General features: G+C 40.6%; 1 protein-coding gene across 3 annotated transcripts in view; it reads right to left on the reverse strand.

Moving 5' to 3' along the window:
- Positions 1-359: 359 nt before the first annotated feature.
- prex1 (phosphatidylinositol-3,4,5-trisphosphate-dependent Rac exchange factor 1) overlaps positions 360-27,217 on the reverse strand; it is a 99,966-nt gene continuing 73,108 nt past the window's right edge. The window contains exons 21-41 of one of the 3 annotated variants that reach the window (XM_036127003.1): positions 26,326-26,386; positions 25,588-25,763; positions 24,525-24,686; positions 23,970-24,180; positions 21,136-21,421; positions 18,792-19,010; positions 15,068-15,156; positions 14,519-14,601; positions 12,448-12,538; positions 12,202-12,330; positions 12,069-12,110; positions 11,551-11,768; positions 11,153-11,255; positions 9,783-9,926; positions 7,941-8,055; positions 5,703-5,769; positions 5,523-5,567; positions 3,458-3,633; positions 3,147-3,249; positions 2,485-2,552; positions 360-2,383 (exon numbers count right to left, since the gene is read on the reverse strand). In XM_036127003.1, coding sequence (XP_035982896.1) covers positions 2,341-2,383; positions 2,485-2,552; positions 3,147-3,249; positions 3,458-3,633; positions 5,523-5,567; positions 5,703-5,769; positions 7,941-8,055; positions 9,783-9,926; positions 11,153-11,255; positions 11,551-11,768; positions 12,069-12,110; positions 12,202-12,330; positions 12,448-12,538; positions 14,519-14,601; positions 15,068-15,156; positions 18,792-19,010; positions 21,136-21,421; positions 23,970-24,180; positions 24,525-24,686; positions 25,588-25,763; positions 26,326-26,386 — 2,631 coding nt within the window. In that variant the 3' untranslated portion in view covers positions 360-2,340. Of the gene's footprint in view, positions 2,384-2,484; positions 2,553-3,146; positions 3,250-3,457; positions 3,634-5,522; positions 5,568-5,702; positions 5,770-7,940; positions 8,056-9,782; positions 9,927-11,152; positions 11,256-11,550; positions 11,769-12,068; positions 12,111-12,201; positions 12,331-12,447; positions 12,539-14,518; positions 14,602-15,067; positions 15,157-18,791; positions 19,011-21,135; positions 21,422-23,969; positions 24,181-24,524; positions 24,687-25,587; positions 25,764-26,241; positions 26,387-27,217 lie in introns of all 3 variants that reach the window. The other 2 variants (XM_036126904.1, XM_036126948.1) reach the window with 2 other exon arrangements.

The following is a 27,217-nucleotide window of genomic DNA, read 5'->3' on the forward strand; positions in this document are numbered from 1 at the left end:
TTTACCTAAAGAAACAGCGTTAAAAAACACATCTCAGGTTTTAGGACACTGATGAACAATATGATATAACTGATTTTAAAAACATTGTAAAACGCCAAGAGTGAGTTTACTTTTCTTATTAGACAATGGCATCAGCAAGGAGTGAAAGAAGAAACCGTGTCAGATGCCCAGCAGCACTTACTCACTATCTGATGATATAGTAAGTGCAGGGAATTACGTGTAATGATCTTCAGTCCATTCCCTTTAGAGCTACAGTAATGTGTATTAGTTTAAAGACAACACATTAAAAGGATGGGACAAACTAGTGAAGAAAAAAAACAGAGCAAAAACACACGCACAAAAAAAAAAAAACACAGTGATGACGAGAACATTTTATTTACTAACTTGTTAAGATGTCATTTACAATAATTTTAGAAAGATTCAACAAAAAGAATATCTTTGTACAGTTATTTTCAAGCAACAAAACAGCAGATAAAGTATATATACAAAAGAAAACATTTGAATTAGACAACGTGTTTGTCCAGTTGCACCAACATGCTGCGTTCATTACCTGATCTGGACTGGTAACGCGCACAAAGTTCCAGTTTATGATGCGACAACAGAAATTTACATTTACCTTGCTCCAGTACAGAGTCGGGATTATACAGCTGATACAATTACCTCCATTGTCTGCTGTGTAAACTGATGGATGAGTCGAGCTACGGGTGAAAGGCGAGATCAAAGCAACATGCCAATAAGGAATCGGGCCGCTTTCAAGTAAACAGAAATCTGCGTAATGAATGCAGCATGTAATAAGAGGTTATGGATGTGCGAGCAGAGCATTTTTAACAGTCAAAAAAACAAGCTGCAGTTGAGGTTATGCTGGAATCAGACAGGCAGTGTCTCTTCAAATGCACCGTCACCAATACAAAATATGTTTTCATGTACTACATTATTTCCATAAAAAATAATCCAATATAATTTATAGCATTATTCTGCCGTTGTAACAGATGCACGGTCTTCTGCTCTGACAATGTTACATGTCTATTTACAAGAAAATAAAATCTCCAGTAAGCTAATGTTACTGTGTTTCAATCCTCAAAACCATCCCTTTGTTTACATTAACCGAAAACGGATCACAGTTCTTTGTGCTAACACTGAATGGACCAATCACTGTGCTTCTTTCAGAACACCTACAGTAAACGGGAAACCATAAAAGCCAATTTAAAAGTCAGATTTCAGAAAACACAAGGCAAACTTTCAACAAGTGAATTTAGATTAATAAATTAATATTTTAAGAGATTCAGTAAAGTAGCCTTTTGACTTGGTTTCTTTGTTTTACCTCTTTGTCTGATTTGCAATAGCAAGCTTTAGTAACTACATCCCTTACATGCCCTGATTATTAATCAAACAAATACTGACAAGATCAAATTCCACACAATTAAATAAAAGGAAACACACAAGCAGGTACATCTAAAAAAAAAATGGCATGCCATTGGTCCTTTAAATACTGATCAATATGTAGGCTGGAATGATTTTAGACTCTTTAATACCTGATAGAGAGTAAGTAAGCGATAAAAACGCTCCTTCTGGACATAATAAATAGCTATCCTTCATTTTGTGCAGTAATACAGTACTTACACTAAACCTACAGTAATTGCACAGTCACCACATGCAACGGGCTAAGATAAGCAAATCCAGCCACCCCCAACCCCCCCACCCCACCCCACCCCCCTTTAATCAAGCCCTTCGGTCCCTACTTCCATGTCTCTGTCTTTTTGACTTTCTGCATCTACCAGCATAGTAAAATGTTCTTCTTCACTTGTGGTCCGAACTCTGAGCCCTGGGGAACACCGGAGCATACAGACAGAGCGAGGCAGCTCTCTAGAGTTTGCAGTCCAAGGCAAAGTGGGTAAGATCGTTATACAAGACGTTGGTCAAATGCAGGTAGTTTGGTTAATGCAGTTAACACGAGCTCCTTTATGAGCATAATCACTGAGAACATTGCCGTCTTACCATCTGTTAATTAGGGTGAGCTTTATGTCAGGAGACAGCCAACATAATAATACTTTCTGGGAGCATTTCAAAATGTACATGACCAGTCCTGGGTCTCTGGCTGTAAAAGTCTTATATGTAGACTTATATCTCTATAGTTGGTCCTTAGTCCCTTGATTTGTTTGCTTGAACAGTCTTTCTTAGCTTGTACTGAGTACACTGGTGTTACACACACACACTGGGATGGCCCTTGTTTTTACTGGCAGTGTCAGACTGAGAGGAAGAGATGAGAATAAAAGCCATCCTCTCTGAATATCCTCCACTTCTGCATCCACCCTCCCTGTGATATGATTCCCTGAAGCATTCTCAGAGTTCTCCATCTGATGGTGGCAAACACAACTTGAAGAGCCTGTAAAAAGAGAAAGAAGCTTTCAGATTTATGTTTATGACCAGATATGGGCTGATGTGTTGATTTCACTAAGGACAAGCTGTGTGGCATCAGTGTCGTACCTTGGAGCCGATGGCGGCATCTGGTCCATTACTTTGAGATTTTTAGCAGAGAGTTCCACCCTCGCCCCCTGGTAAAACGAAAGAAATACAGCATGATTTCCACAAGAAACAACCTAAATAGTTGAGTCGAACCCAAAACTTTCAGAATGTGAGATGACTAGTCTACCTACTAGGCCAAACTGCACCTTAGATTTCAGGAAAGTATATTTGCCAAGTTCCAGAACATTAACCAGGAAGTTCAATAAAGGTTCTAGTAAAGACAAGTTCTGCAAAGTAACCACTGAGCATCAGCAAAGTACCTTGTTAGTTTGGGAAAGGAACCCATATGCCTATTCTAAGTTCCAGAAGAAAGTTTTATAAAAGTTTGAGATAAACTCTGGAACTCACTTTTAAGTACTGGGAAAGTACCTTGTAATTGTGAAGAAAAAGAAACCTCTATTGTCCAGCAAAGTATCTAGTGAGTTTGGGAAAATACTGTTTAGGTTCTGGAAAGTGATCTCTAAATTTCAGTAAAGTATGAGCTGTAAAATGTAGGGCTATCTGGGGAGGAAATCAAACTAAACATTTTCTAAAGCTTGCATAACTTAACCCCTAACATTATTTGTACATGGTATTACAGAAGGTGCATAACAACTGCCCAATCCCTTGTGTTTGAGTTCTACCTGTTTCCTCATTATGTCCATGGTCTGCATGATGCAGCGCGGCAGGAGGCCATGGTTCCTGGCCAGGATCATCGCCTGCTCCAGGGTCACGTTCAGCGTACATCTGAAAGCAACATGAGGTCAGATTTTAACCCTCTGTCGTCCCTCTGCAGGATACGTTGAAGCTAAAATGGATTCAGACGGTGTAGTGCGGCTGGTGTTTGGGAATTCACTGGTGCATGTCACTGACTGTGTGCTGTTGTAATCTGGACTAAATGTGACAGCACAGAGCTGGTCCAGTAGAAATGGTAGTGGTGCGGTGGCAGACTGACCTCTGCATGCCTGTGCCACACATAGTGATGTGGCAGGCTCCCAGGCGGTTGCACAGTTCGGATGACACACACAGCACGCTGACGCCTGACTGGTGGCCCTGGGCACTCGGACGCACGTTGACATACGACTGCATTAGTCGACAGAGGTCGTCCAGTGTGTTGAGGGGTCTCAGCAGCTGTGAAAGGACACAACGAGGGGTTGAAGAGGGTCAAACAAGGATTCAATAACCAGGAAGTCATTAAAACTACTACTGAATGTTGGAGTTACTTTCTTTGAAGACGCTTACTACTGAGATACAGTACTGTGCAGAAGTTTTAAGTCAAGCAAAACTTCTTTTGGGACTCATTTTCTTGTAATCACTTAAAGTGGTCTTGTTCAATAAACATATCGTCTTTGGACTTTGGCTCTTTTTTGGTCATTTAATGTCGAGATTTTTTCGGTCGGCCAAATTCATAATAATTTTTTAATTATCTACTTATTTTAAGCCACTAACAGTCATAGAAGACATGCTCTGTCAATTTCTGAGTTTTAACACTAATGATCTGGTCTTTACCAGGTCCCACGAATATTTTAATCATTTCATCAAGAGGATTTTAAATAGGAGGAAATGTATTTAACACATTTTTTTAAACCTTTTGATACCTTCGTCCTGGCAATTAGTCCATACCTACACATCACCTGGTTCAAAGAGAAATAAAACCTAAATTTACGAAGAAAAACTAAGTTCGATCAAAAACGCAAGATGTAAAAAAAGTCAATTCTCCAAAATTCCAAGAACAAGTTCTTTCAAATACGAATGAATTTCCGGCTACCTGAGAACAATTTTTCCTCTGCACTCAGATGTGCAGGATGGCCGTGCCTAGAACACAAATAACCCAGCTGTGCGCCACTTAGGACCCTGGCTTTGTTTCGCTAGGAGGCTTCAGGTGCTGCTGCCACATCTACAACCTTTCTCCCCTTGAGGGTTTTCTGAGCTTTTCCTACAGCTGACACGATGACAGCAAAGCTTCTCTCTGTAGGTCAGGGGTGGAGGATAGCACGTCCAATTGCACATTTTTGTGACATTCTGAAGTAGAGGCAGACACAAAAACCTGGGGACCAATTTCATACTAAGTGTAACCAAGAGACAAGACAGTGGCCCTGGTAGTGCTGGGGCTGTGAAATAAATGACACGAGCACCTTTAAATCATTAATATTTCACCAAACAATGCTTCTAACAATGTTTTGACATGGGAATAATGCCTCTGTTAGGTTTAATGACCATTATTGTGCGTATTGTACACATTTTAAGAAGAGTTTAAACACTTTTTTTTTTACTTTTCACATTTGCCTTAGGACACAAATTGCTTGTTTTACTGAATTAAACTGTTAATGCGAGGGTTATCTGTATGTATACCCTAGAGTTGAAATAAGGTGTACTTTTGTTCTTTACAATTTTACAATAATCAATCTATGTAGAGCAGAAAAATTAACTAAACAGTATTTGAATGTTTTAAACGTAACCAAAAAGTAGCCAAGGTCCAGATACAAACTTTCCAAGATCTTCGGAAAGTTTAATAAAATATTGATCATGATTCCTTTCTAAGATTACATTATTACCTTTCTTAAAAGAAAAAAACACCACTCTTGCTCCTTCACTTATTAGTTTCATAAGACAAAAAATATATAACTAAAAAAAACAGTGTAACACAAAAACAAACTCTCATAGTTAAAATATTTCCATACAGACTGCTATGCAAAGCAGAGTCACTGACTTGTAAGATGGAGCACCAATACAAATGGGGATTGTTAACAAAATCATCAAATTTAACACAAAACGGTTCATTTCTGAGGTCTATTTTTTTTAAAAACAAGAACTTGTAAATGCAAATGGTCTAGATTAAGTTGACACTATGTTCTACAGATTTTATTTCAGCTACAGTCGGTGAGGGACACTAGAGGTCAGGTTGAAATTAAAACGGTGCAGAATGTTGATGTGTTGAGGTTAGTCGGAGTTAATTAGGAGGTCTTGACAAGCTAGTGGGGATTTCCACAGGGACAGGAAAACAAACCAGTTCCTCTTACTTTGGAAATGCTTGGCTGCAGGTCTCTAACTTCAAGGCCCAGTATCTGTGCTTGCATTTATATTCAGTCAAAACATCATATAAAAAATGGACTTGTATTGCAAGAGCAAAGCTGTGTGATAGCAGATTTTATCGAAAAGAGTGAAGGCAGTAAATGTGACATCCATGAGTGCATATTTACCTGGTCTATTTTCATTGCTGTGGAGTTGGAGTCTGTAGGCAGGTTAGACTTCTCCAAATAGAAAGCCCTGTGCACACAAAAGCATTTGTGTTTACACTCTTTAGGCTTTATGTAGATGAAAAACTCATGTGGTCTGACAGCTGAGTCAGGTAGCATTTGTAGCACAATGCCGTTGCAGATTGATCTGCTACAGTACATATGCGTCATATATTCCTGATGCTGCCTTTATGAGTCATGTTCTGGGAAGTAATGTTCATTTAATATATCAGAGATGAGGACAGTAAGCATGTTTTAAAGAAAACATATGCTGCATTAAAAAAACACAACCCCACACTCATTAGCACCCCCCAGTAAGATGAGTAAAAGGCTTAAAATATATTCATCTTTTATAGCACTATTCTGATTTTATACAAAAATCTTATTTGGGTACAGTTCAGTAGGGATAAAGTCTTACGTTAAGACAAAATTGCCCATATAATCACAGAACCTCCACCTTGTTGTACAGTGAGAATGAGGTCCTTTTCCACACCCACCTGGAATGTCTGTCCTCCTGAAAGCTCAATCTTAGACCCATCTGGCATCTCCAGTTAAAGTTGATTTGCAGTGCCTTGCTAAAATGTTCACACTTTCACGGAAGTAGTCATATCACTGGTAGATAATGATCCAAAATTATTCTGATTCCACCAGGAAATTTGTATTTTCTCTCTGTATTTGTGCATTAACCATAAACGGTTCGGGCCAATCACGTTCCAGTATTGTGGTTTAAGGCGGGAAAGCAAGAGCAGCTAAGCCCACAGCCGAACCAACACAAACATGGCAGCACAGGAGGGTGCAATCGTAGCTGCTGCTATCACATCTGTTTTTAAGAATCCACAATTTCTTCTTTGATAGAAGACCAGCAAGCAGTGCCTAGACTAGCTTACCTTTTTGTGGTTTCTCATGATGTGTCCTGCTTAAGATTTCATTTGATACCGTGATTGGCTAACACCAACCTTTGGTAGGCGGGCACTAGGTGTCACTTCACCCAATCAGCTCCGAGAGTTCTGCTGAAATTCCCTCCAAACCCCACAAGGATTCAAATGGAGCAGCCCTGAATTTATAATGTGCAGAACTAGAGTGCTAAATGTTATCCATCTGGCTGGCCAAGTTAGGAAAATTGTTTCAAATTAAAAACTGGTTAGGCAGCTCTTAAATAAAACAATATACAAGAAATTTCAATTTTGAAGAAACTGAAATTAAATTCCTCAAATCTGCTTCCTTACATTTTAAAAAGTAAAAGGCATGACGAGAATTGTTGTCTGCTCAATAATCAGAGATAAAATCTTTATTGGCAATAACCAAAGCCTTCTTATATTTGCTGACCAGTATTTTGCACGTCTCCACTGGTATTTTGTTGATCTATCTTTGGTGATGAGCTCCAAGTCTTTGAGTTTGGAAGGCGTCCTTACCACCATCCTAATCTTTAGCTCACTTCACAGATACCCAATCGGATTCAGGCTTTGGGCAAGGCCATTCCAAAAGGTTGACATCACTTCCAGTCAGAAGAAACATTTACGTAAAATTAAAAGATTACTTCAAACATGCCTGTACCAATTCTCACTTATCCGGGTAATCGCAAAAGCAAACAGGCTTAAATCGGGGGCAACCGTACTTTCGTTCAGCTCTTTCTGAAAACGTTTCAACACTTATGCTGGAGTCTTTGTCAGTTCTGGTGTCTCTCGCTTACTTTACAGCTGAATCTGCCAGGGGCATGAATAATTTTGGGCTCAACTGTAGTTCACATGGCAGGTGTTAAGGGGGCACTTTCCAAAACAAGTGAGATAGGGCCGTCTTTAGCCATTTTTCATAACTGGTGAGCACTCGAGTTATTTCCTAAGATGAGAACTTATCGTCTGTGTTTTCACGAGTTGGTCCAACTTAATAGGGTGTACAGAGCTGCCACGTCAAACCAACTTTAAACGGCCATCTAAGATTAGATGGTTTTATTTCCTAAGAATCTGTCAACCTTAGAAAGTTAATTTTTACAAATGAAAAGAATATAACGGCAGGTTAACATGACTATTAAAGATCTTGCCTCGAAGTATTCAAGGCTTTCCAAAAATATTTTAAAAAGAAATCAGCTCAGTTTTATATGTGCTTCTGCAACAAAAGAATGTGAATGCCTTCCCCCAGAGTGAGATACACCCCGAGTGCTGGGGATCCCACTGAGACGCTGTGATGCAGTGTAGAGCAGCATACCTGAGTCTGCGGTAATAGGCCTTGACCTTCTCCAGCGATACAGCATTGATGCGCTGTTGGAACTCCTCCATGTCCACGTAGTCCTGCGGGGATACTCCTTCTGGGCGCTCCAGGGCTGGAAAACAAAGCGCAAGGCATTTTGCTTCAAGCAGAAGATGATTAGATTAACGCAGAATGCTATAAAAAAATTAATTCAGACAACACCATTTCAGGTCATAATAAACGTCAAATAAAGGGAGCAAATAAGCCTGCGTGTTCCAACTTTAGAAGTGTTACAATTAAAAACAGAAACTTAAGCATCTGCAGTAAACACAACATGCTCCATGCGTCCCCCAGCCTGCAGTCAGGTCTGTTTTCCAGCAGGTGGCGGTGTGTGCCCACCGTGGTGTTGAGCTCAAAATCCCGTGACTGTGTTGCACTTTGAAGTGCATGAAACAATCAGAGCTGATTCATTGGATTAGTGTTTCAGATAGCACTTATGTATGGAAAATGAATGGCTATCTGGCAGACTGGCGAGATGCATAATGCCTCCTGAATGACACTGATGGAGATCTAAAAGGAGTGAAGGAGAGTGCATGGGTGGAAACGTCCAATAAAGAGCTTCAATCCACCCAATAAAAGGACCTAAAGCTATCAGCAAATGTACATGTGTGAGAGGCAGAGGCATTAAGTGTTTTTAAATGATATGTTCTATGTGTAATGTATATGACTGATTTCAATTTCAGATGGGTTAGTGATGCATGGTTCATCTCAGCAAAGTAAGATGATGTTAAAATTTAAGTAAAAACAAAAATGTCTTCCAACAGGGCTGAAAGTGAATAAACACAGACTATTTTGTTTGTAAAAAGATTTCCACTAAATAAATCCTTTGTTGCACAAAAAAGATTTTTTTTTCCTTTCCAGTCTTTGCTAATTTGGGTATATCTAGGGGGTGTAGGTCAGACCACACAAAAAAAAAAAAGAAACAAAAGGAAAATAAATGCATGTAAAGATACTCTATGCCACAGGTTTTGTGTGGGATTTATTTAGCAAAGGTGTGTTCACCAACAGTGACCTTTGCTGGGTTTTCACCACCTTACTACCCTGGTGGCAAGATGACACATGCTGACTAATGGTGTGTTCACACTGAATGGCAATTCAGCAACATTTTCACCCCTGTTGCATGCTGGCGCACACCTGACATTATCGCAGGCAACAGCAATCGCACAGCGGGCGAAAAGCCAGAAATACAGCAGTACAATGGCGCTTTCACTTCCCTGCCACTCCACTCTCCTCACTCAGTCTTCTCCAGGCTTGCTCCTTCCTGGACTTGTCTCGGTAGTAACAATTGGTTGAGTCATACAACTCAGGCCGACCGCTGACTGCCAAGCGTCGCAACAAGTCACAAAAGTTCAGATTTCTCAACTTCAACCAATGTCTCTTCGCATCCATCGCAGGTGTCGTATCGCTCTTGCTTCGCTTTAAATCGCCAAAAATCGCGCCTTTTGCGTTACTAGAACAACGTCTGTTGCCTCGTCAAGACTGCGACTAACTTAAAAAGGTCAAGTAAAAATTGAAGAAACGGCTTCAGTTACATTTATTTTAAACTGGATTGCTGATATTTTCTCCTAGATTGAGTCAATCAAAATAAAAGGCTGGATTGTTTAACACTTTTTCAGACTATGCCAGTGTGATATATAAGAAATATAATACAATTATTTTAAAGCTTTTCCACTGATGAAAACAAATGTGTCTGCCTCTTTGCGATAGCAAATAGAACAGAAATCATCCTGAGCATTTGACGCTGATATGACTCCAAATCTGCAGTTTCCCTTTAAACAGTCCCATCCAGCCCATTGTTACCTCTGGAAAACAGGACTGTGTGGAGCTTGAGGCTGCCTCCGTTTTGTAGCCGACTGGGAAGCTCGCTAAAGTGACAACTGTCCAGGTACATGGTGACCCTCAGGGCCTGCCTGCTGCCCTCCACCTGGTAGCACACGGGAGTATCTGCAACACAGAGACAGCAAGAGCAAGGTTAACAAGGCAATGCAATAAACTCAAAGTATAACTCAAGACAAAAAAATCCTTTAGAAATCTGAAGGAGGCTTGTGTTGAATCTAACATTTTAACGTGAATGACTCCTGACGTCTCTTCTGGGAATAGAAAGATGGCCTTTACCTTTTACCTTTAGGCCAGGACTCCTAGAAACCCCAGCAGGTTATATTTTTTGCAATTGGTTGCTTCAGGCAGATCGCAGAAACCTCGTGTTGTGTGGGGCTAACATGTCAGTACAAATAGCTCTCAGCTAGCTGTTGAAGCTATTAAGAAATCAATACAGTTCAGCGTGCTTTGATGCCACAAAGCCTCTACCTGCAGTGCAGCATTCTGGGCTCGTGTGCAACATCAGCAAAGAAGCTTGTGCAAAAACACATCTTTACGTCAAAGTATGCAGTATGATGGATAACTGGATGCCAACGATTACTAGAGTTTAAGCCCAGCAGTCTTATGTTGGCGTGTTTACCATTTTCCACAATTGTCCAGAATGTTCGCCCTGCAGCTAAACATAAATCAAGAGGACGGGTTTTTGCTTAATCCGCAACTGTGCCTGTTAAATGGGAAGTGCCTGAAGGGCTTTTCCTTTGAGCTGCAATCTTTGCTGACCAAACTGGGGCTGGTTAAAAGAGGACTGATGCAAGATGAAGACATCTTTTGTGTCTGACGGCCGTAGGATTTCCGGTAACCCGGGCACCTTCAGTAAATGCCGACACCGGGGTTGTTAAAACGCACAAACGAACAACCAAACACAGTTTTTCATCTTCACACAGACGGCTCTGTAAACGTTGCTCACAATGGCGACGTTAAACAACCAGGGAGCATCCTCAGTTCCGACAGCTGCCCTGAACGATCGAAGTACAAAAATAAATGTTTTGACCCAGAACTGTTTACCAACACACGATCTGATTCGAATGCAGCAAAATGAAAAGTCCTCTAACTTGGTACATTTAGCATCGGGATGCAAGAACTGGACCTGTTTATGAGCATTGAAATTTACTTTTTCAGTATAAAAGTCTGAATATTTTAAATGCACGGTTATGGTGCATGTGAATCTAATTTTTAGCTTTGATCCATTGGAAAAGCTGGACTTTATGTAAAGCTGGTCAAACTTTACAGCTGCTCATTACATACAGTTTGCTTTAAAAAGCCAGAGTCGGTCCTTGTTAATAGTCTCTTACTTGCGACCAGACACTCATCTTCCAGTGGCCTGAAGAACACCGTGACTTTGTCCAAGTCCAGCAGGGCTGCCTTGGTGTCTTCCAGCATGGTGCGCTCCGCTTTCTGCCAAAGAGGAGAAAGAAAGCTCTGAGGAGAACCAGGAAGAGAGCTCAAGCCCAACTGCTCCAGATCATCCAAACCAAGACGTAAACAGAAGGCATTGCAAAGGTAGTAGACGTTTTGGTTTGATAAAATAATCTGAGACCAGCCATCATTTAAATTCCACTGCACAACAGCACATTACTCTGTTTGTCTATCACATACAATCACTGAAATATACATTAAGTTCCTTGTTGTAACGTAAAGAAAATGGGGAAAGGTTCTTTCTTCAAAATCAAAACACAACACATGGACTCACCAGGTGCGGAGCAAGTGTGGACTGGAAGTGCAGCAAAACCCCAATGACTGATATTTGCTCTAGCCACTTGCGGCTGGTCTCCTTGCTGTCTTCCTGGTACTCGCCGGCATTGTTGTACCGCAGCCGCATGGCCGTCAGCAGCTGCTCAGCCAGCGTGCACAGGGCGCTGGTCGCCGCCTGGCAGAAGATCACGTCCCGTCGGAGCTGAAGAGACGTGTCTGTTGTTGATGGTGGAGGTAGGGAGAGCAAAAGACGAGTTGGAGGAAATGTAAGCAACGGCATGCAAATTAGGGTGTTCAAGTGAAGATGTGCACCGTAGGAAACAATGAGCTGGAATCTGTGAATCTGCTGGGATGAATGATCCTCTTTGCAAACCTCATGTGCAACTTTCCTGTAATTGTAGGAGCAGAGCCCCTCTATTCTACCAATTTCATTCTAAATTATAGCTAGACCATATCCAAGTTTCATTATCTGCTGCTGCCTAATTCTAAACATGAACCGCTGCCGACTGCACTGACCTGTGCATTTGAGCAGAGCCAGAAGAAGCTGGTTCTTCCCATCTGTAGGTGAGAAAGAAAAGCAAGACAAAATGGCTGATAGGCTCTTAGTAGGAAAACGAGTGCACAGCAGGTAGATGCATCTTCTGCTCACCATCCACAAATCTCTGCAGGCTCTCCACCAGGCTTTTTATGGAGTGGGGCAAGTTCCAGGGGTCCTCCTGGATGTTCTTGTGGATGACATAACGACTACGGGCAGTCCAGTCTTCTGTCTGACGAAACTCTGTTAGAATGAAGAAATAAGTAAATCAAAAATGGGTGTGAGTTTCTCTGCCGGCTGTCAGACAAAGAAAGCCCCCTGCTACCTTGCAGAAGAAGACAGACGGTAGCATTTAGGTACCTGGCTGGCTGTGGTCCGAGTAAAAGTGCTTGGTCTCCTCACAGGCCTTAGTCATAACAGATCCTTTGAGGAGGCAGTTGATCGATTCAACCTGTAATAAGACAAAACTGGTTAGGAACACCTGTGTGAAAACTGTTTTTCATCCTTTATACTTTCCTTATTCTACCTGTTTTTTCTCAATCATCCTGGCACATATGCCAAAACACCATACCTCAAACTCGCATTTTCTGGGTTGTCCTTTTTCTAAAGTGTAGATATAAAAGTTCAATATAACTTTTTTAGTGGATGGATTAGAGAGTTGGAGTAGAATTAGGAACGCAGCATTCCTACAGATTTTCCATTACGATACTTTTCAAGAATCACATTTCTACATTTTTAAACCATTCCAATCACTGAATTCACAAGTGCGGCACAGGAACATTTCGTGTTTTTTAGATCAGGTGTATTTAAAAATCTATAACACATAAACTTGTAAAATCTGGACACTACATCCAGAACAGTTTGTGATCTGTGAAATCATTATCTTGTTAAAAGGTAAGAAGTAGTTTTCAATGTTTTGAAGCACCGCTTCAGAATAATTTTGTCCTCTGACAGGATGTAGTGAGCAAAAAGGGGTAAACATTTAATTTTTTCAGTAAGCATGCGTTCGTACTTGCAGCTGAGTGAGAGAGATTAGTAAAGCGAGGACTTTGATGTAAAGTGAAGACCTTTTTTTTGGTCCTCACTTTTTGTCTGGGGTCAGGTTTAGGACTAAGGTGTCAAATATGTTTAGGGTTGCATTGTCTGCATGTGGGGGAACAGAAAAACAAAAAAAACAGGGTTCAAAGGAGAGATGAGAACAAAAAGCAGGAAGGTCGACAGAGGACGGCTAGCTGACATAACTCAGTCCAGATGTTAACAGAGTAATATAGCAACAATCAGTCTTAAACAATAAATGATGAAACGTGTGTTTCTTATTTCCCATCGTTCTGTTTCATCTGTCTTTGAGGCTTTTCAGTATAACATCAGGGCATTGTATAGGGGTTCTGGAAGACAACAGCTATAGAGGACTGAAACCGAGAAAAAAAAGTTGTTGACTTCTTTATTGATTCTGTATGTCATATTTTAAATGTTTTTTTTTTTTTGCATTTCCCCTTTGTTAGTTTTCCTAAACTTATTTATGCATTTTTTTAAATTTTAGTATTTATCACATCATTGTGTATATATATATATATATATATATATATATATATATATATATATATATATATATATATATATATATATATATATATATATATATGATTTCTTTATTTCATGTCAGGCATTTTCCCTTTTTCACGTTATGAAGTGAATGCATTTCCTTTTGGCACTTCTCTGCTTTCATTGAAAGTACCATCCGCATCACAGCTGCAATATCAAAATTAGGAAGTCCGTCATTAGTGGAATGGGAGAAGAACACAAAATAAAGACAGAAGCAGTGGGAGCCATCCCTCCAGCACTGTTAACACAGTTAGCACCATTAGTGCCATTTGCACATTCAGCCATGGTAAGCAGCTGCTGAATATTCACGCCGCTCTGAGGCCTCACTGCTCAGATTAACCAGTCCAACATGCATGTTGGTTCAAGAAAGCACAAAGGAAAGACAAACACTTCATAACTTTGCATCCTCTAAGTGTGTTTAGCTTAGCTTTTGATTGTTGGTCTATGCATGTCATAAAACTGGCCCATAATCGCTTTATAACATTTTGGAGTGATAGAGGCTTTTTACTTTTAAAATCTGGAACATTCTGGCTGTTTAAATCCTTCTAAATAATATAGTAGTATATTGGTGAAACCTGAAGAACAATACTGTATTAGTAAACAGGTTGTTTTGTCTCCAAAAGCCCAAATTCAAAGATGCTGTGACTTTTTTATTTAGATTGTTATGAAGTTCCATCTTTGTTTTATTGTTGGGCGAGTCTCCTGCCAGCATTATCATTCGTATTTAGCACAAGCAGCTAGCTTAACTTGCAGTAGGAATAACTGCCTATGAGCAAAAAGCCATTTTGTCTGAACTTTTTTTAAAACTCCATTAAACACAACGACTCACCTGGTTGAAAAGGTGCTCAAGGCAGCCATGCAGCTTGTCCTGTTTGTCAAAAGGAATCCTCATGTCACAAGGCAGTTCGTCCCCTTTAGGCCCAAAAGAAGTGCATAAAAAATGTTTTTAGTTGTTTTTTTTTTTTTTTTTTTACCAAAAAAGGGAAGAGATAAAGTAATGAAACACTTTTTATACGGAATATGAATGCTTTCATTAGAGAAAGCATTCATTTAGAAAGAAGGATACATGACTGGATATGATCACTTCCTAATAATATCTTCAGTGTACATCCCTTTCTTTTTTTATTAACATGAAAAAACAAATAACTATGATGAATTTCCACAAAATATGGACTTTCTTTGGTACCAACAAGCATTCATTTGGCATTTCTGGTTATCTCATTCTTCCACTGTGTGTCAAAATGGATAGTTGTCCAAGTCGAAATCATAAAAAATAAAAAAAGAATATGTGTGAATGAATAACTTTCATCTTCAAATAGAAGAAAAATACTGTGGAAAATCACAGGGGAGGAACACCAACAGTGACGGTTTCTGTTACCTGATCCCATCTCATCACTCCCCAGGTAAGAACTGTTGCTTCGTACGCTGGTGTAGGACAGCACCGAATCTCTGTTGCTGTTGCATTCGCTGCAAATATGCAAAAACAAATATGCAAAAAAGTATGTGTTATAAAGCAGACGCTTCATTCAGCTCGTAAATCACACAGAGAATTTAAAAGGCAGTGTCTCGTCCCGCGGATTGCATTTGACTTTTTTGATTTACAGTGTATGAGACTGAACATAGTTAAATGATAAACTGTTTACATTCACACAGAGAGAAGCATCCAGTAAACTGGATCCATAAAACGATTCCTGTTGAAGAATGCATTCCTTTGCTACCGCTCCTGGTGTCACCCTCAAAGTGCTTTGCTCCCTCAAGTTCTGCCTTTCTAAGACAATTGTGTAAAAGAACTTATCCTGCCGTTTATAGTCATACATCACACGATTCGACATGATGTCTGGGAGCGTCTGTAGGATTTACGTGGCTCAAATTATACACAGACTTAAGCGAGCGCTCCTGAAATCCCCCCAGAGAAGCTCGGAATGACTCACGGCCTGTATTACCATGACAAACGGCCGACTGGCGTTTACGAGCACCAAAAATGACAACTGCGGCTTTGTCTTCCTTCTCTAGCATCAGGCTTGGTTGGATGAAAAAGTGGGGAATGTCAGGGCTGGAATTCACCTGCCTCGTTATGCTGTGGTTTCCAGTGCGTGTTTGAGAGTGTGTATTTTTCGCTGGTTGGGCGGTGGGACCGCAGAGGCAATAAAACGCAGGAGAGAGAGTTAATATAACTTGGTTGATTCCCCCATCTGGATATGTGGATATACTAGGAGTACATGGAGCAGCATACACACACACACACACACACTCCCTGCCTGTGTCTGTCTGACACACACAAAAAGAGCTTGTACTAAGAACTGCAGCCAAAAGTGTGAACGCCGCTGAGATAATTATGCTGTTTGTAGTAACGGGGTTTCCTGGGACATAAAATCAACCATACTCAGCATTGCTCACAATTTAGTTAAATTGCACGTAGACTCATAAAGTTACAGTTCCAAAAACGTTGGGAGTGCAACGCATTTATACCTCTGCAGCAGCTTTCTTTGGCATTGCTCAAATACCGCATACTTTGCAGCACTATATATGGTTTTCTCCCAGGACAAAAAAGGCACCTAAAGCAGCGAGTAATCACGGCTGCCGATACAATTTTCAAGCCCAGAAAACACATTTCAGCAAATTTTAGCTGAAGCGGGACTTACAGTAAATTCAATTTGAATTACTTCCTGTTCGAGGAAACTGAGAGGAGGATCAGCGCTGTCTGGCATTTAGAGCATGTGAGGAGAATCGATCACCTCAGACAGGCTCTGACACAGAGGTTGAAATGTAATCTGTCACGACTGGATCCAGAGACACAAGAAAGGAGGGTTCAGATTCAACACGTCTTTGTCCTGCTCTCCTGGATCAGGGTTTCTGCAGGTTTCAGCAAGACTTTATTAAACCTTTCTAATAACCTAATGATTGTAATTCAAAATCCAAATACCACATGAATAAAAACAGAATATCATTACTTTATTATTTATAACTTATATTTCACTTTAACAACCTAAACTATTTAAACACAACTGTCAAATCATGAGAATGTGTTCCAGCTCTGAAATGAGACTAATGAGTTTTTAACTTCGATTTCATGACTTAAACAGTCCTCCATGGGAGACTTTGAGCTAACCCTAAAGCATCATTCGGTGTGTGTCAAATGCCACTAATAGCACACAGAGGAAGCACCCTGCTAAAGTGCGCCCAGACTACACAGATCCCAGGACTTCAGATAGGTTTTGCTCTTCAAGGAAATCGGTGAAGGTTACCAGCTAAACCTTGTTAAATATACAGTTTCTCTTGATAAAATAGCCGGTAGTAGATATCGGGACAGAAACGTTTTAATATTAATTCCACCAAACAAACCACAATACGTCAATTTCAGGAGGACTATATCATGCTTTATCATAGCACAATTATTTACAGAAACCAAAATGTTGAGTATCGTCCAGAATCTGACAATTTTCATCTTGATCTGCCCTGATATTTGACTGAATGGTATTTCCCAGTATTTTCTTTGACATTTCAAATCCTGTCTGCAGGTAATTCAGGCTGGGAGAGAGTGAGAGAGGAGACTTTAATCTACTTCCTTAGCATGTCAGCTAACTATGCAGAGGCATGCTAACCCTAAACCCTGCTGAATACTTTGTTTGATTCAGGATAGCTGCAGAAAACCAGCCCTGAAGGACTAACTAACACCACAGGTCTGCATTCTGGGACTATTGTTTTTTTATGCTAGCTGTGCTAACAGTGCTATTCTAAAATGTTTTAAAATAATTGTAAACCTGTTTGACAGGGATCACTCTCTCACACACACATCATGACATCATCTCTGCTGCTAATTGAAGATCGCTCATGGCAAGCGGGATAGAAAAAATGCTTTTTAGTTCTGTTCTTATGGGTCTGAAAGAGTAAATGAACTGACCTAAAATTGTAATCTTAAAGTTTTCAAAAACTGAAGAATGAAAATCGGACAAATAATTTTTGTTTGGTCATAAATCTCAGCGAAGTATTATTATTCCAGCAATTAGAACTGTTTTTGTAGAGTTTGTTGTAGAAAACAGAATTAATGAATAAATGCTATCAGTACCACAGGGAATTAAACAAAACTACATAGAAAAAGCAATGTATGAACAAATATAACCAATACATAAAAATCCTAACCTTGTTTACCAAATCTCAGTTTCTGGCCCTGAAAGGAAGATTAAAATCTTTTTATGTTTTTTAAGGCCCTGCAGAAACATTTTCATAAATATCTGCAAAACTGTTTGACTAAATTACTGCAACCTGAAAAAGGCACACGGTCCTACGATTAAAAGTAATAATTTTGGTGACGGACGGCATCATTAAAACTCAGTCTCTATTTTTGGCACTTAAATATTGATGTGGTCTGTCAACTCCCCCAATCACCTCTTTGAAATAAAAGAGCACATTTTATACGCATTTCAGATAATTGACTCACTTTTACTAAACCTTAATTTACCGCCACCAAATAGACCCTTTCTGTCTCCACTGGTCTCTAAAGCGTTTAGTAAACACCTAGTGAGTGGGCGCTCCTGGATATTACACTCAACCAGAGCAGCTTACATTTTCCTTTACATTTTATTACGATGAGGTCGCTGCATTTCACGTGGCAGGGCCTGGCTTTAATGACAGAGCTGGCGCGGAGGCCGCGCCCTAAACATTTGGCTGTATTACACAGGGGCCACCACACCAACAACCAATAACTGCATCTTAGTGGGTGGTGGAAGGTGGGGCGGAGCGCAGCTTGGCCCAGTGAACTATGCACGCACAGAAAGCTCTGAATTAACTCACAACAAGCAAAATGACATAACCAGGCCTGGTTTTGAAGTCATTTTTAGCTCTCAGTCAGAATGCCAACATCTGGGACTAATTGTAGTCTGCAAGGGGGGAAACGAGGAACATTAAAACTCAGTAAAAAGGGAGTTTGAACGCCGCTTGTGTTTTATGGATGCAGTAGTTGAAAAACATGGGTGTTAAAAACAATCTAAAGGCATTTTTTCCATTAACCACTTATCGTTTTAATGATTGACGGCGAACATGTGGAAAAGTTTGTTTTTTTCATTTGATGGGTTGTACGTGGTAATATAGCACTTGAAGCTTACCTGTAGGAGTCCCTGTAGCTCATCGTGTCGTGCCCAGAGTCCTCCTGGTCTTCTTCGTTCACTTTAAAGCAAACCTTTTTAATGCCGCCTTGCTCCGCTTTGTCCTGGTCACAGCCGTCTTCGCAGGGGGCCAGAGAAGGTGGCGGTCCAGCCTCGTCAGCGGGAGGCTCGCCACTCTCCCCTTCCAGTTGCGTAGGTTCAGTGATTGATGACAGCAGGCTAGAGAACGACGGGAAACGTTTTGTAAACAGTCCATACAGCTCGAAAGGTTTAATCTTTGTTAAAAAGTTACTCTTAGCACCAAATCAAAATGTAATGTGCCAATATAAATATAGTCAAATAAACACTCCAAAGTTAAACATACACTTCTATTCATTTGTGCTTTCACACCCCTTCCTCAGCGTAAACACACAATATGTGTCTCTTTTTCTCTTGACGTTATCCTGGTCTCAGTCCCTGTTCCTGTTCTGGGCCTGGCCCATAAATATTTTGGGCCTGAAGAATGTCTCTTTTGTAAACCCACAGCTTTAAACAAGCCAAAGAGCAGAGAGACAAAGGGAAGCTGACAAACGGCCTTGGGTGGGCGTGGTCTGGGATAACGGCACATGGCTTTAATGCAGACAGATCACAAACTTTCACCCCAGAGGCGACGATGACGCAAAGTTTACACAGACACACGGATCAGAGGAATGACAATATCTGATAAGAGCACCAGGATGTTCGAGCGCAGAATATTATAGAAAGAAATACAGCCAAGATATGTTAAACTTTTGCTACAACAAAAAATTAAGTGCGGCATTTTAGTAATGCCTTTGAACTATTGTTTTTTCAGGGTGAAATAATGATACAGCAAACAACTTAGATGATTTTGTTTAAAACAAGGAATTGTTAAATTTTAACTTCATTATGGATTTTCTCTAATCCACACATGTTGCGTGTTGTTATAACACATAATTAAGTTCCTGGCATAATTCTCTCCAGACATAAAGAGAAATAGTAGAGCTCACTTTAACTGATCGGCTTTCTGCCACAGCCCCAGCATTTTAGCTCGCAAATTTTCAATATGGTTGAAATTGGGGTTATTCCAGAAGCTTAATCTTAGCCTGTTTCATCTATGTATTATGTGTTTGTGATTATTGTAGTGTTAAAACCCCCAGTTGTCTAGCCACCAAGGTCCCCCGGTCTAGCAGTTGACTGAGATAAGCTGGAGGAAGTGCCCCATCTTCATTATTGCACTCAATATGTGCAATGTAAAACATAAACACAAGCTCAAAGCTAGATAAACGTCCGTGAGCAAGCTTCACCAGAGCCTCACTACGATGCTGCTGCCACCACCATGCTTAACAGCTGGTACAGTGCTCCTAAGTTTGAGAGCCTCGTCTTGACTTCTCTAAACCTCTTTCCATTGCAGCCAAGAAGAAACTATTTGTCCTGTCTGACCACAACACCTTTCTACAAAAAAAAAAAAAAAATGTGGCTAGTCCATTTGTGCAGCTGAAAATCTCAGCTGTGCTTAAAGGTGCTGTTTATGAGCAGCACTCCTTTCATGGTCTGCATCCTCTCGGTCTGTGTTGATGTTAAACTCCCCTAACTGTGGACAGTGACCCTGGAGATCCAGCAGCTTCCAGTTAATGACAAGCCTGCGCCTTGGTGGGGTTTTGGCTGTTTTAGCCATTTCTAAACAGCTTAACCAATTTCCTTTTATCTGAGGACGACACTTCGGGTTAGATGGTTGGAACTTGTATACCTCTGGACTGTGATCCCAAAACTGGTTTTGGAAAGTTTACATTACACTTTTTGAATGGCTTTCCCACATCTCCAACTTCAACCATGCTGAAATTTTATGGATGAAGTTTAACAGTCAGGTGTGTTCCAGGGAATCAACTAATATGATATATATATAGTTCTTCCAGATCTACCAAGAAGTGTGTTCTTAACATCTGGAACAAAATATGCATACAACAAAGCAAAGAAGGGATAAAACAACTAAACAAGGGGATAAAAAGGATAAGAAAAGAAGGAAATAGTGGAAAGAAGGAGACAATGAAGGCAGAAAAATTAGAAATCAACAGATACACAAAGTGTACAAGGAAGGCAGGAAGGAGGTAGGAAATGAAGGAAACTAGAAAAAAGCATAGAAGAAAAAAAAAACTTTTTAGACAATGTGAGAAAGAATAAAGTCTGCAAATATTTTTCTAAAATCTCATTCTTTTTCCATACTTTTCCCAGACTCCAACCCTAGTGGATATGAACAACTGGCCAACACAGTAGTGATACAATTTTTAGGTGCAACAGGCAAAACAATCACTTCAAAAGGCAGATCAAGGAGAGCTGTAATACTTACACATCTATTTGAGCAACATACTGCTTCATCTCCCTCAATGCAACATCCAAGCGGCTGTACAAGTAAATGTAGGCGTCCTGCGTCTCTGTGTCTTCCTGTTTGAGCAGGAAACTCAGCCCACCTTCTCCGTGGATGCCCTGCTGACCGTCCGTCAGACTCTCGCCTCCGTCCAGGGTCTCCTCCCTCCTGCCATCTGCCTCATCCCCTTCCAGGCCGGAGCAGCTCCAGGAAGGAGCGCCCATGCTGGTCACACAATGTTGGGTGTGTGACATGGGGCTCAGTTGTGCTATGGGACAGGTGAGGAGAAGAGAGGATCTGTATGAACACCAGCATGTGGACAGCGGGGATGGAGTGAAAAACAGCTTCCATCTCTGGCAATTATATCGAAGCCAGATGTTGGAATGACATTGTATGAAGTGACACTGCTGTCTGGTCTCCATTTCCTCTAAATGGAAAACAACTTACAAAGCACAACTGTTGTGCGGGAAAAATAACAGGATGCAAAAGTGTTTACTTGTGCTAAATGCCACACTCAGCAGTGAGTTGACACATGCTAGAGCTGCAGACAGAATAAAGTCGTATAACAAACCAAGAGCGTAAACTAACGATAAATATGTCCTCAAGCTTGAAGATTATAAACAATTGTTTAAAACTTGAAGGATGCTACATAAAGGATGTTTTTTTTTCTTATTTTCAAGGCTAATTTTAAAGACAAATAATAGACTTGACTTAGAGTGCTTTGCAAAATTATTGTTGGTCTTAGCGTTAGGTTTTAAAATCTTCTCACTGTGCAGATAGAAACCTCAACGTATTTATGGTGATTTTATGACTGACACAAAGAAATGCATAATTTATATTTAAAAATCCTCTGTTTACCAAATCTGAAAAGTATGAGTAGATACTTTATTTTACTACCTTTTGCTATAACTACAGCATTAAGTCAACACTTTCAGTCACAGACATTTTTATCCATTCTTCTAGCCAAAATAGCTAGAGCTCTGTCCGACTATGAAAAACATCTCTGAACATTCATTTTTAAGTCTTGCCACATACTCTCTATTGGAGAGAGTCTACACTTTCAAACAAATGAATGTCTTTTGACCAGAACCAAAAGAAAGAATGTCCATTGCAGCCCTGCCTGTACCGTCAGGACCATTGACCTGCTGGAGGGTAAACCTCCGCCCAAGTCCCAAGTGTTTTGCACCCTCTAATAAGTTTTCCTCCAGAATGGCCCTGTGTTTTTCTCCATCAATCTCCGTATCCCCTATGACCAGATTCTCTGTCCCTACCTAAAAAAAGTATCCACCACAGCATAATACTACCACCACAACATGGCGTGCTTCTTCCAGATGTTCGCTGTGACCCTAATAGGGCTTTTGACAAACTGCAAACGGGACTTCTTATGGATCAATGGCTTTCATCTTGACATTCTTCCATAAAGAGCCGATTTTGTGGAGTCAAAACTAAAATTTGTCCTGTTGATAGATTCTCCCACCTGAGCTCCTCTAGAGTCACCTGGGCCTCTTGCCTGCTTGTCCAGTCAAAACGCTCCTTGCCTAGCTCATCAGTTTAAGCGGATGGTCATGTATGGGTAGCTTTGCATTTATAGCATGCTTTTTCCATCAGCAGATACTGACTGATGAGTGCTCTGTTAAATGTTCAAAGGTTGGAAAAGTGTGTTAGAACTTAAACCTGCTTTAAACTCCTCTACAACTTTCCCCCTGACCTTTCTACTGTGTTCTTGTGTCCAGAGGAAGCAGTTTGTTCACTAACGCTCTCTAACAAAGCTCTGAGGGCTTTTACGGAACAACTGGGTTTATACTGAGATCGTATTGGACCCAGATGGACTCTAGTTATTGATTAAATGTAATTTATGTCAGGGCATCAGGGTAACGGGGGACATATACTAATGTGTATTAACAAAAACGTTTGAAAACCGTCCTTCATTTTCTTTCCATTCTACAGTTATGACATACCTCGGTTTTGGAAGTCTAACAACATACATTAAAGTTTGTGGTTTTGATGTGACAGGCTCAAAGTGTGTGCAAAAGTATCTGCAACTTCAAAACTAAGGACTATCCTTCGGCATCGCTGCAGTCAGAAGCAAATCGTCAGAAAGCAGACCCTCTGAAGGTGACGACAGTGAGGCAGATATCTGTCTCGCAGCTGGTGCTTGAAAAAAGAAACGAAGACAAGCCATCCTCTGAAAAAAAGCTAACGTTGCTGCGCAGTCTGCCGTCTAGACAGCTGTGTTGCATTTCATCTTTGCTGAGAACAGACATAGCTCAGCAGTTAAACCTAAAAACTCCTAATTAATACCAAGTGCCGTTGTGACAAAGCTGGTCTATTGTAGAGAGCTGAAGACAGATGTTTTGCTTCCAAACATACAGGATTTCTAAGATCCTTGTAACTCTTTGGTATGGTTACATTTCAGCCAAGTTTTCCCCTTTCCACTCATTTCTACCATTTCCAGCACTGACATAACTTCAAACTTCCTACACCCACTTCCCTTGCTGACATCATTCATTCATTTCTAACTTACAGGCTTATAGTGGGAGGCTAATGGAGTCCTAATGGCAAACCACTCATCTAACCTGCTGTAAGAAACCCATTGGAGGTCTTATTGTTACAGTAAGAAGCTCCACTTGGTGTTTGCTTCTCAATTAGCCAGACATAAAACCGACACAGACGGTAAGTAGTAAAAAATAATCACTGAACTGAGTGTTATCATCATAGATCTTCAGTGAGGATGTGAAGATGTGACTAATGTGACTTTACGATGGTGACATTTATTTTATTTTTTTTATTGGGATGCGTTTGTGTATTTGCACTACCGTGGTCTGTGTCGATGCCATAAATGGAGTTTTTGCGACCGAAGCGGATGCTGAAGGTCCTGCCGGCAGAGGTGGTGCTTTTAGGGTAGGAGACTTGCATCAGGTTCACATGGCAGTTTGTGGGAACAAAGTCCATGCAGCCCAGTGGGTGGGGACGAACGCCAGCCTGTCTGAAGGAGGGCCACGCCTTGTTCCTTAGCTCCTTAGCAAACTGGGAGAAATGATACGAGAAAACATGACTAGAGAAGCTGGAGGTGTGTCAAACTGGCCATTCAGCAAGCATTAATCTATTCGGTCCTGAGGCACTGTTTAAGTAACCGGAAGAACCTAAAGTCATCTCCGCTCTTAAAAGGTTAGGCAAATGTGCTGGATGGTGATGGTGAAATGCAAATATAAAACATACTGAAATGCATTTGGAGTTTGGCAGATCGTTTGGATTTCTCAGTAAAAACACAACAAGTATTTGTTAGCGGATTTTGTTTATTCCTAAGAAGCTCAGGGACTTTCCAGTTTTCCTTTACGTCTTTACAATCAAACAAAAGTGCGTCTCTGTACCTGCTGGTAGTTGCTGATACGACGTCTGATGCTCTCCAGCTTGGTGTCGCAGATTTGTCTGAACTCGTACTGCGGCATGGTAACAACTCGATCGCTCTGGGAGATGAGCTGGCTGCAGTTACGGACAAAGAGGCTGTCGTCACCAGAAAAAGCCTGCAGGATCTGTAGAGACAAGCAGCACAGGATGAGGATGGATAACCCTAACAAAGAGAAGTTTAGAAAATGTGATGTGGCCAGTCTGATTTGGCATCACCCATCCCCAAACCTGACCGGAGATGTTTGTGACAGAAAACAGCTTTTTCACTACTTATGATTCCAGTCAATAAAATGTTTAGTTTTGCCGCACTAATAATGGACAACCAACTGCAAACTCTTTGTGCTTCATTTACATCTCTGATGATAGGAAGAACTGCAAACATGACAGGCATACAGCATCTGGCGAAAGTATTCATTCCTCCTCGTTGTTTCACATTGTGGTACGTTACGACCAGAACCTTCAATGTATAACAATGTGGTTTTATGTGGCTGTTCAAGACAAGGGAGCACCTAATTGTGAAGTTGTAGAATATAGAGTTTTCAAAATTTCTTTAAGATAAAAAGTGCTGTTTGCAAATTATTGAAAGACGGAGCAAATGCAGAGCAATCCAATAAGAAAATCTGTTAAAGAGGCTGTAAAAGGTGGGATGGACAACAACCCTAAACATGCAGCCAAGGATCCCATAGGATGGTTTAGACCAAAACCTTTTCAGCTCAAGTTGATGGAAAACGTGGCTCTACAAAATATTAAATATCAAAATGCACCTTATACTTTTCCAATTTCCCCCCACTTCACAATTATGCGCTACTTTGTGTTAGTCTATCATAAGGTTGTGGTTATAAAGTGATAAAACATAAAAAAAACACATATTAGTGTTTCTAAATACCAGTCGGTGGACACAGTTGTGCTAAAAGAGTGACAGAGAAAGTGAAACGTAACTGAGGGCAGCACTGTGTTTAGGAGCTGCCCTCGGTCAGTTAACCCCGAAACAAACTTTATACACCTGAAATAATCTGATAATGATACCTTAGCAGTCAGGCCGAAGCAGCCTTTGGGCTCCACCATCTTCTCCAGGACGTGGCTCTTGACACCAGCAGTGCTCACGTATTCGTAGACCACTCCGTGCTCCAAGTGGACGTTATCAACCGTCAGGCTGACCAGAGGCAGATCGTTGGAGAGCGAAAGTCTGCAGAGCCGGTGGTCTGTACATCAATTTTACATCGGTTAACTTTGCACATTCAAAGGGATCGTGTTTATCAAGAACTACACTTGAATATTTAAAGATGATAAACTTATTTGTATATATTACAAATAAGTTAAGTCTAGTTAAGTACAACATCAGCCATGTAGCATAGTCTTAGTCACCTATAAAAGTACACTATAAGAGTGCTGTGTACGTGTTGAGCATGCTTAATCTGCCAATAATACGATTCAAAAGAGACAAACTACCACATAGTGAAGCTACTTATTACTGCAATCAAGATCAAAGACCAAATCTGGGGTCAAAACAAAAGAGTTAACTATTAAAATAACACAAGGCTTTTCAACACAACAGACTTGCGTGCATTATCGAGAGTGCAATCAGTACTTGTAATTAAACTGAGAGGAGAATAACTGTATATTTTAAAATAAACAGTTGTGCAACAAAACAATTATAAAGGCTGCAGGATCATGTTTGACCTGTTCCATAGGCGGTGTTCCCCTCCTCGTGGTTGGAGCCGTTCTCCACCGGGTAAGGCCTGAAAGGGCTCTCCTCCTTCTCACCTGCACTGCTTGGTCTTTGCAGCTCCTCCACATCCTCAAACGTGCGGTACACCCAGTGACACTAGGATGAAAATTAGATTTAAAAAAAAGATTAAAGCAGTCTGGGAGAATCTGTGTCTAGACCTTAAAATCCATCTCCACCATGGAAACTGTGGAAAATTACCAATTTAAGCAACTGCAAAAATAAGGTGATGTACTCAGATGCAATAAGAATAATATGTCAAGGACTGCAATAAAATTAGTAAGTAGTCATCTATGTAGACCAAGTACATGTAACACACAACGTTTGAGGGAGAGAACTATATTATTTTTTTGCGCCCTGGGGAAGCATCTTTAACCTTGCAGGATAGTCTAAACTGACTGAAAGCACTTGAAGTTGACGATCAAGGCAACGATGAATGATCTGATTATTTATCCTGCTGTTGAATGATGCAGCAAACATTCACTACAAGGAGACCATAATCAGGCTGGTCAGCTGATCCTGTTAAGCACAGTGCAGCAGCGCTGAAAGGAGTGAGAAACCCTTTTCCTCCATACGGACGACACCCTCCTCTGTCTGCAGCCTTGTGAAATACTGCCTGGAGACACAAAGTGCTGCAACCGGAATGTCAAAACAAGCAGAGAAGAGCTTGCGTGTTTGACACCGGCCATGCGGCATAGAGTATAAGAAAGAGTTTAATCATGAGTCAGTGCACAGGAATCCAAATCAACCAAAGGAACGGATGGAAGGTCCATGGAAAAAGACAGGTTATTACACTGTCTTTACAATCCAGGCAACAACAAAAAAAAAGAATCCCCACTACCAAAAATGTATATATCTTTTTTACATAAGACCATTAGACAGATTAGGTTAAAAAACAGACTTTCTGCTCTCAGTATAATACTGTGTCCA

Source organism: Fundulus heteroclitus, chromosome 1 (genome assembly GCF_011125445.2).
Source record: "Fundulus heteroclitus isolate FHET01 chromosome 1, MU-UCD_Fhet_4.1, whole genome shotgun sequence".
Taxonomy (NCBI): domain Eukaryota; kingdom Metazoa; phylum Chordata; class Actinopteri; order Cyprinodontiformes; family Fundulidae; genus Fundulus; species Fundulus heteroclitus.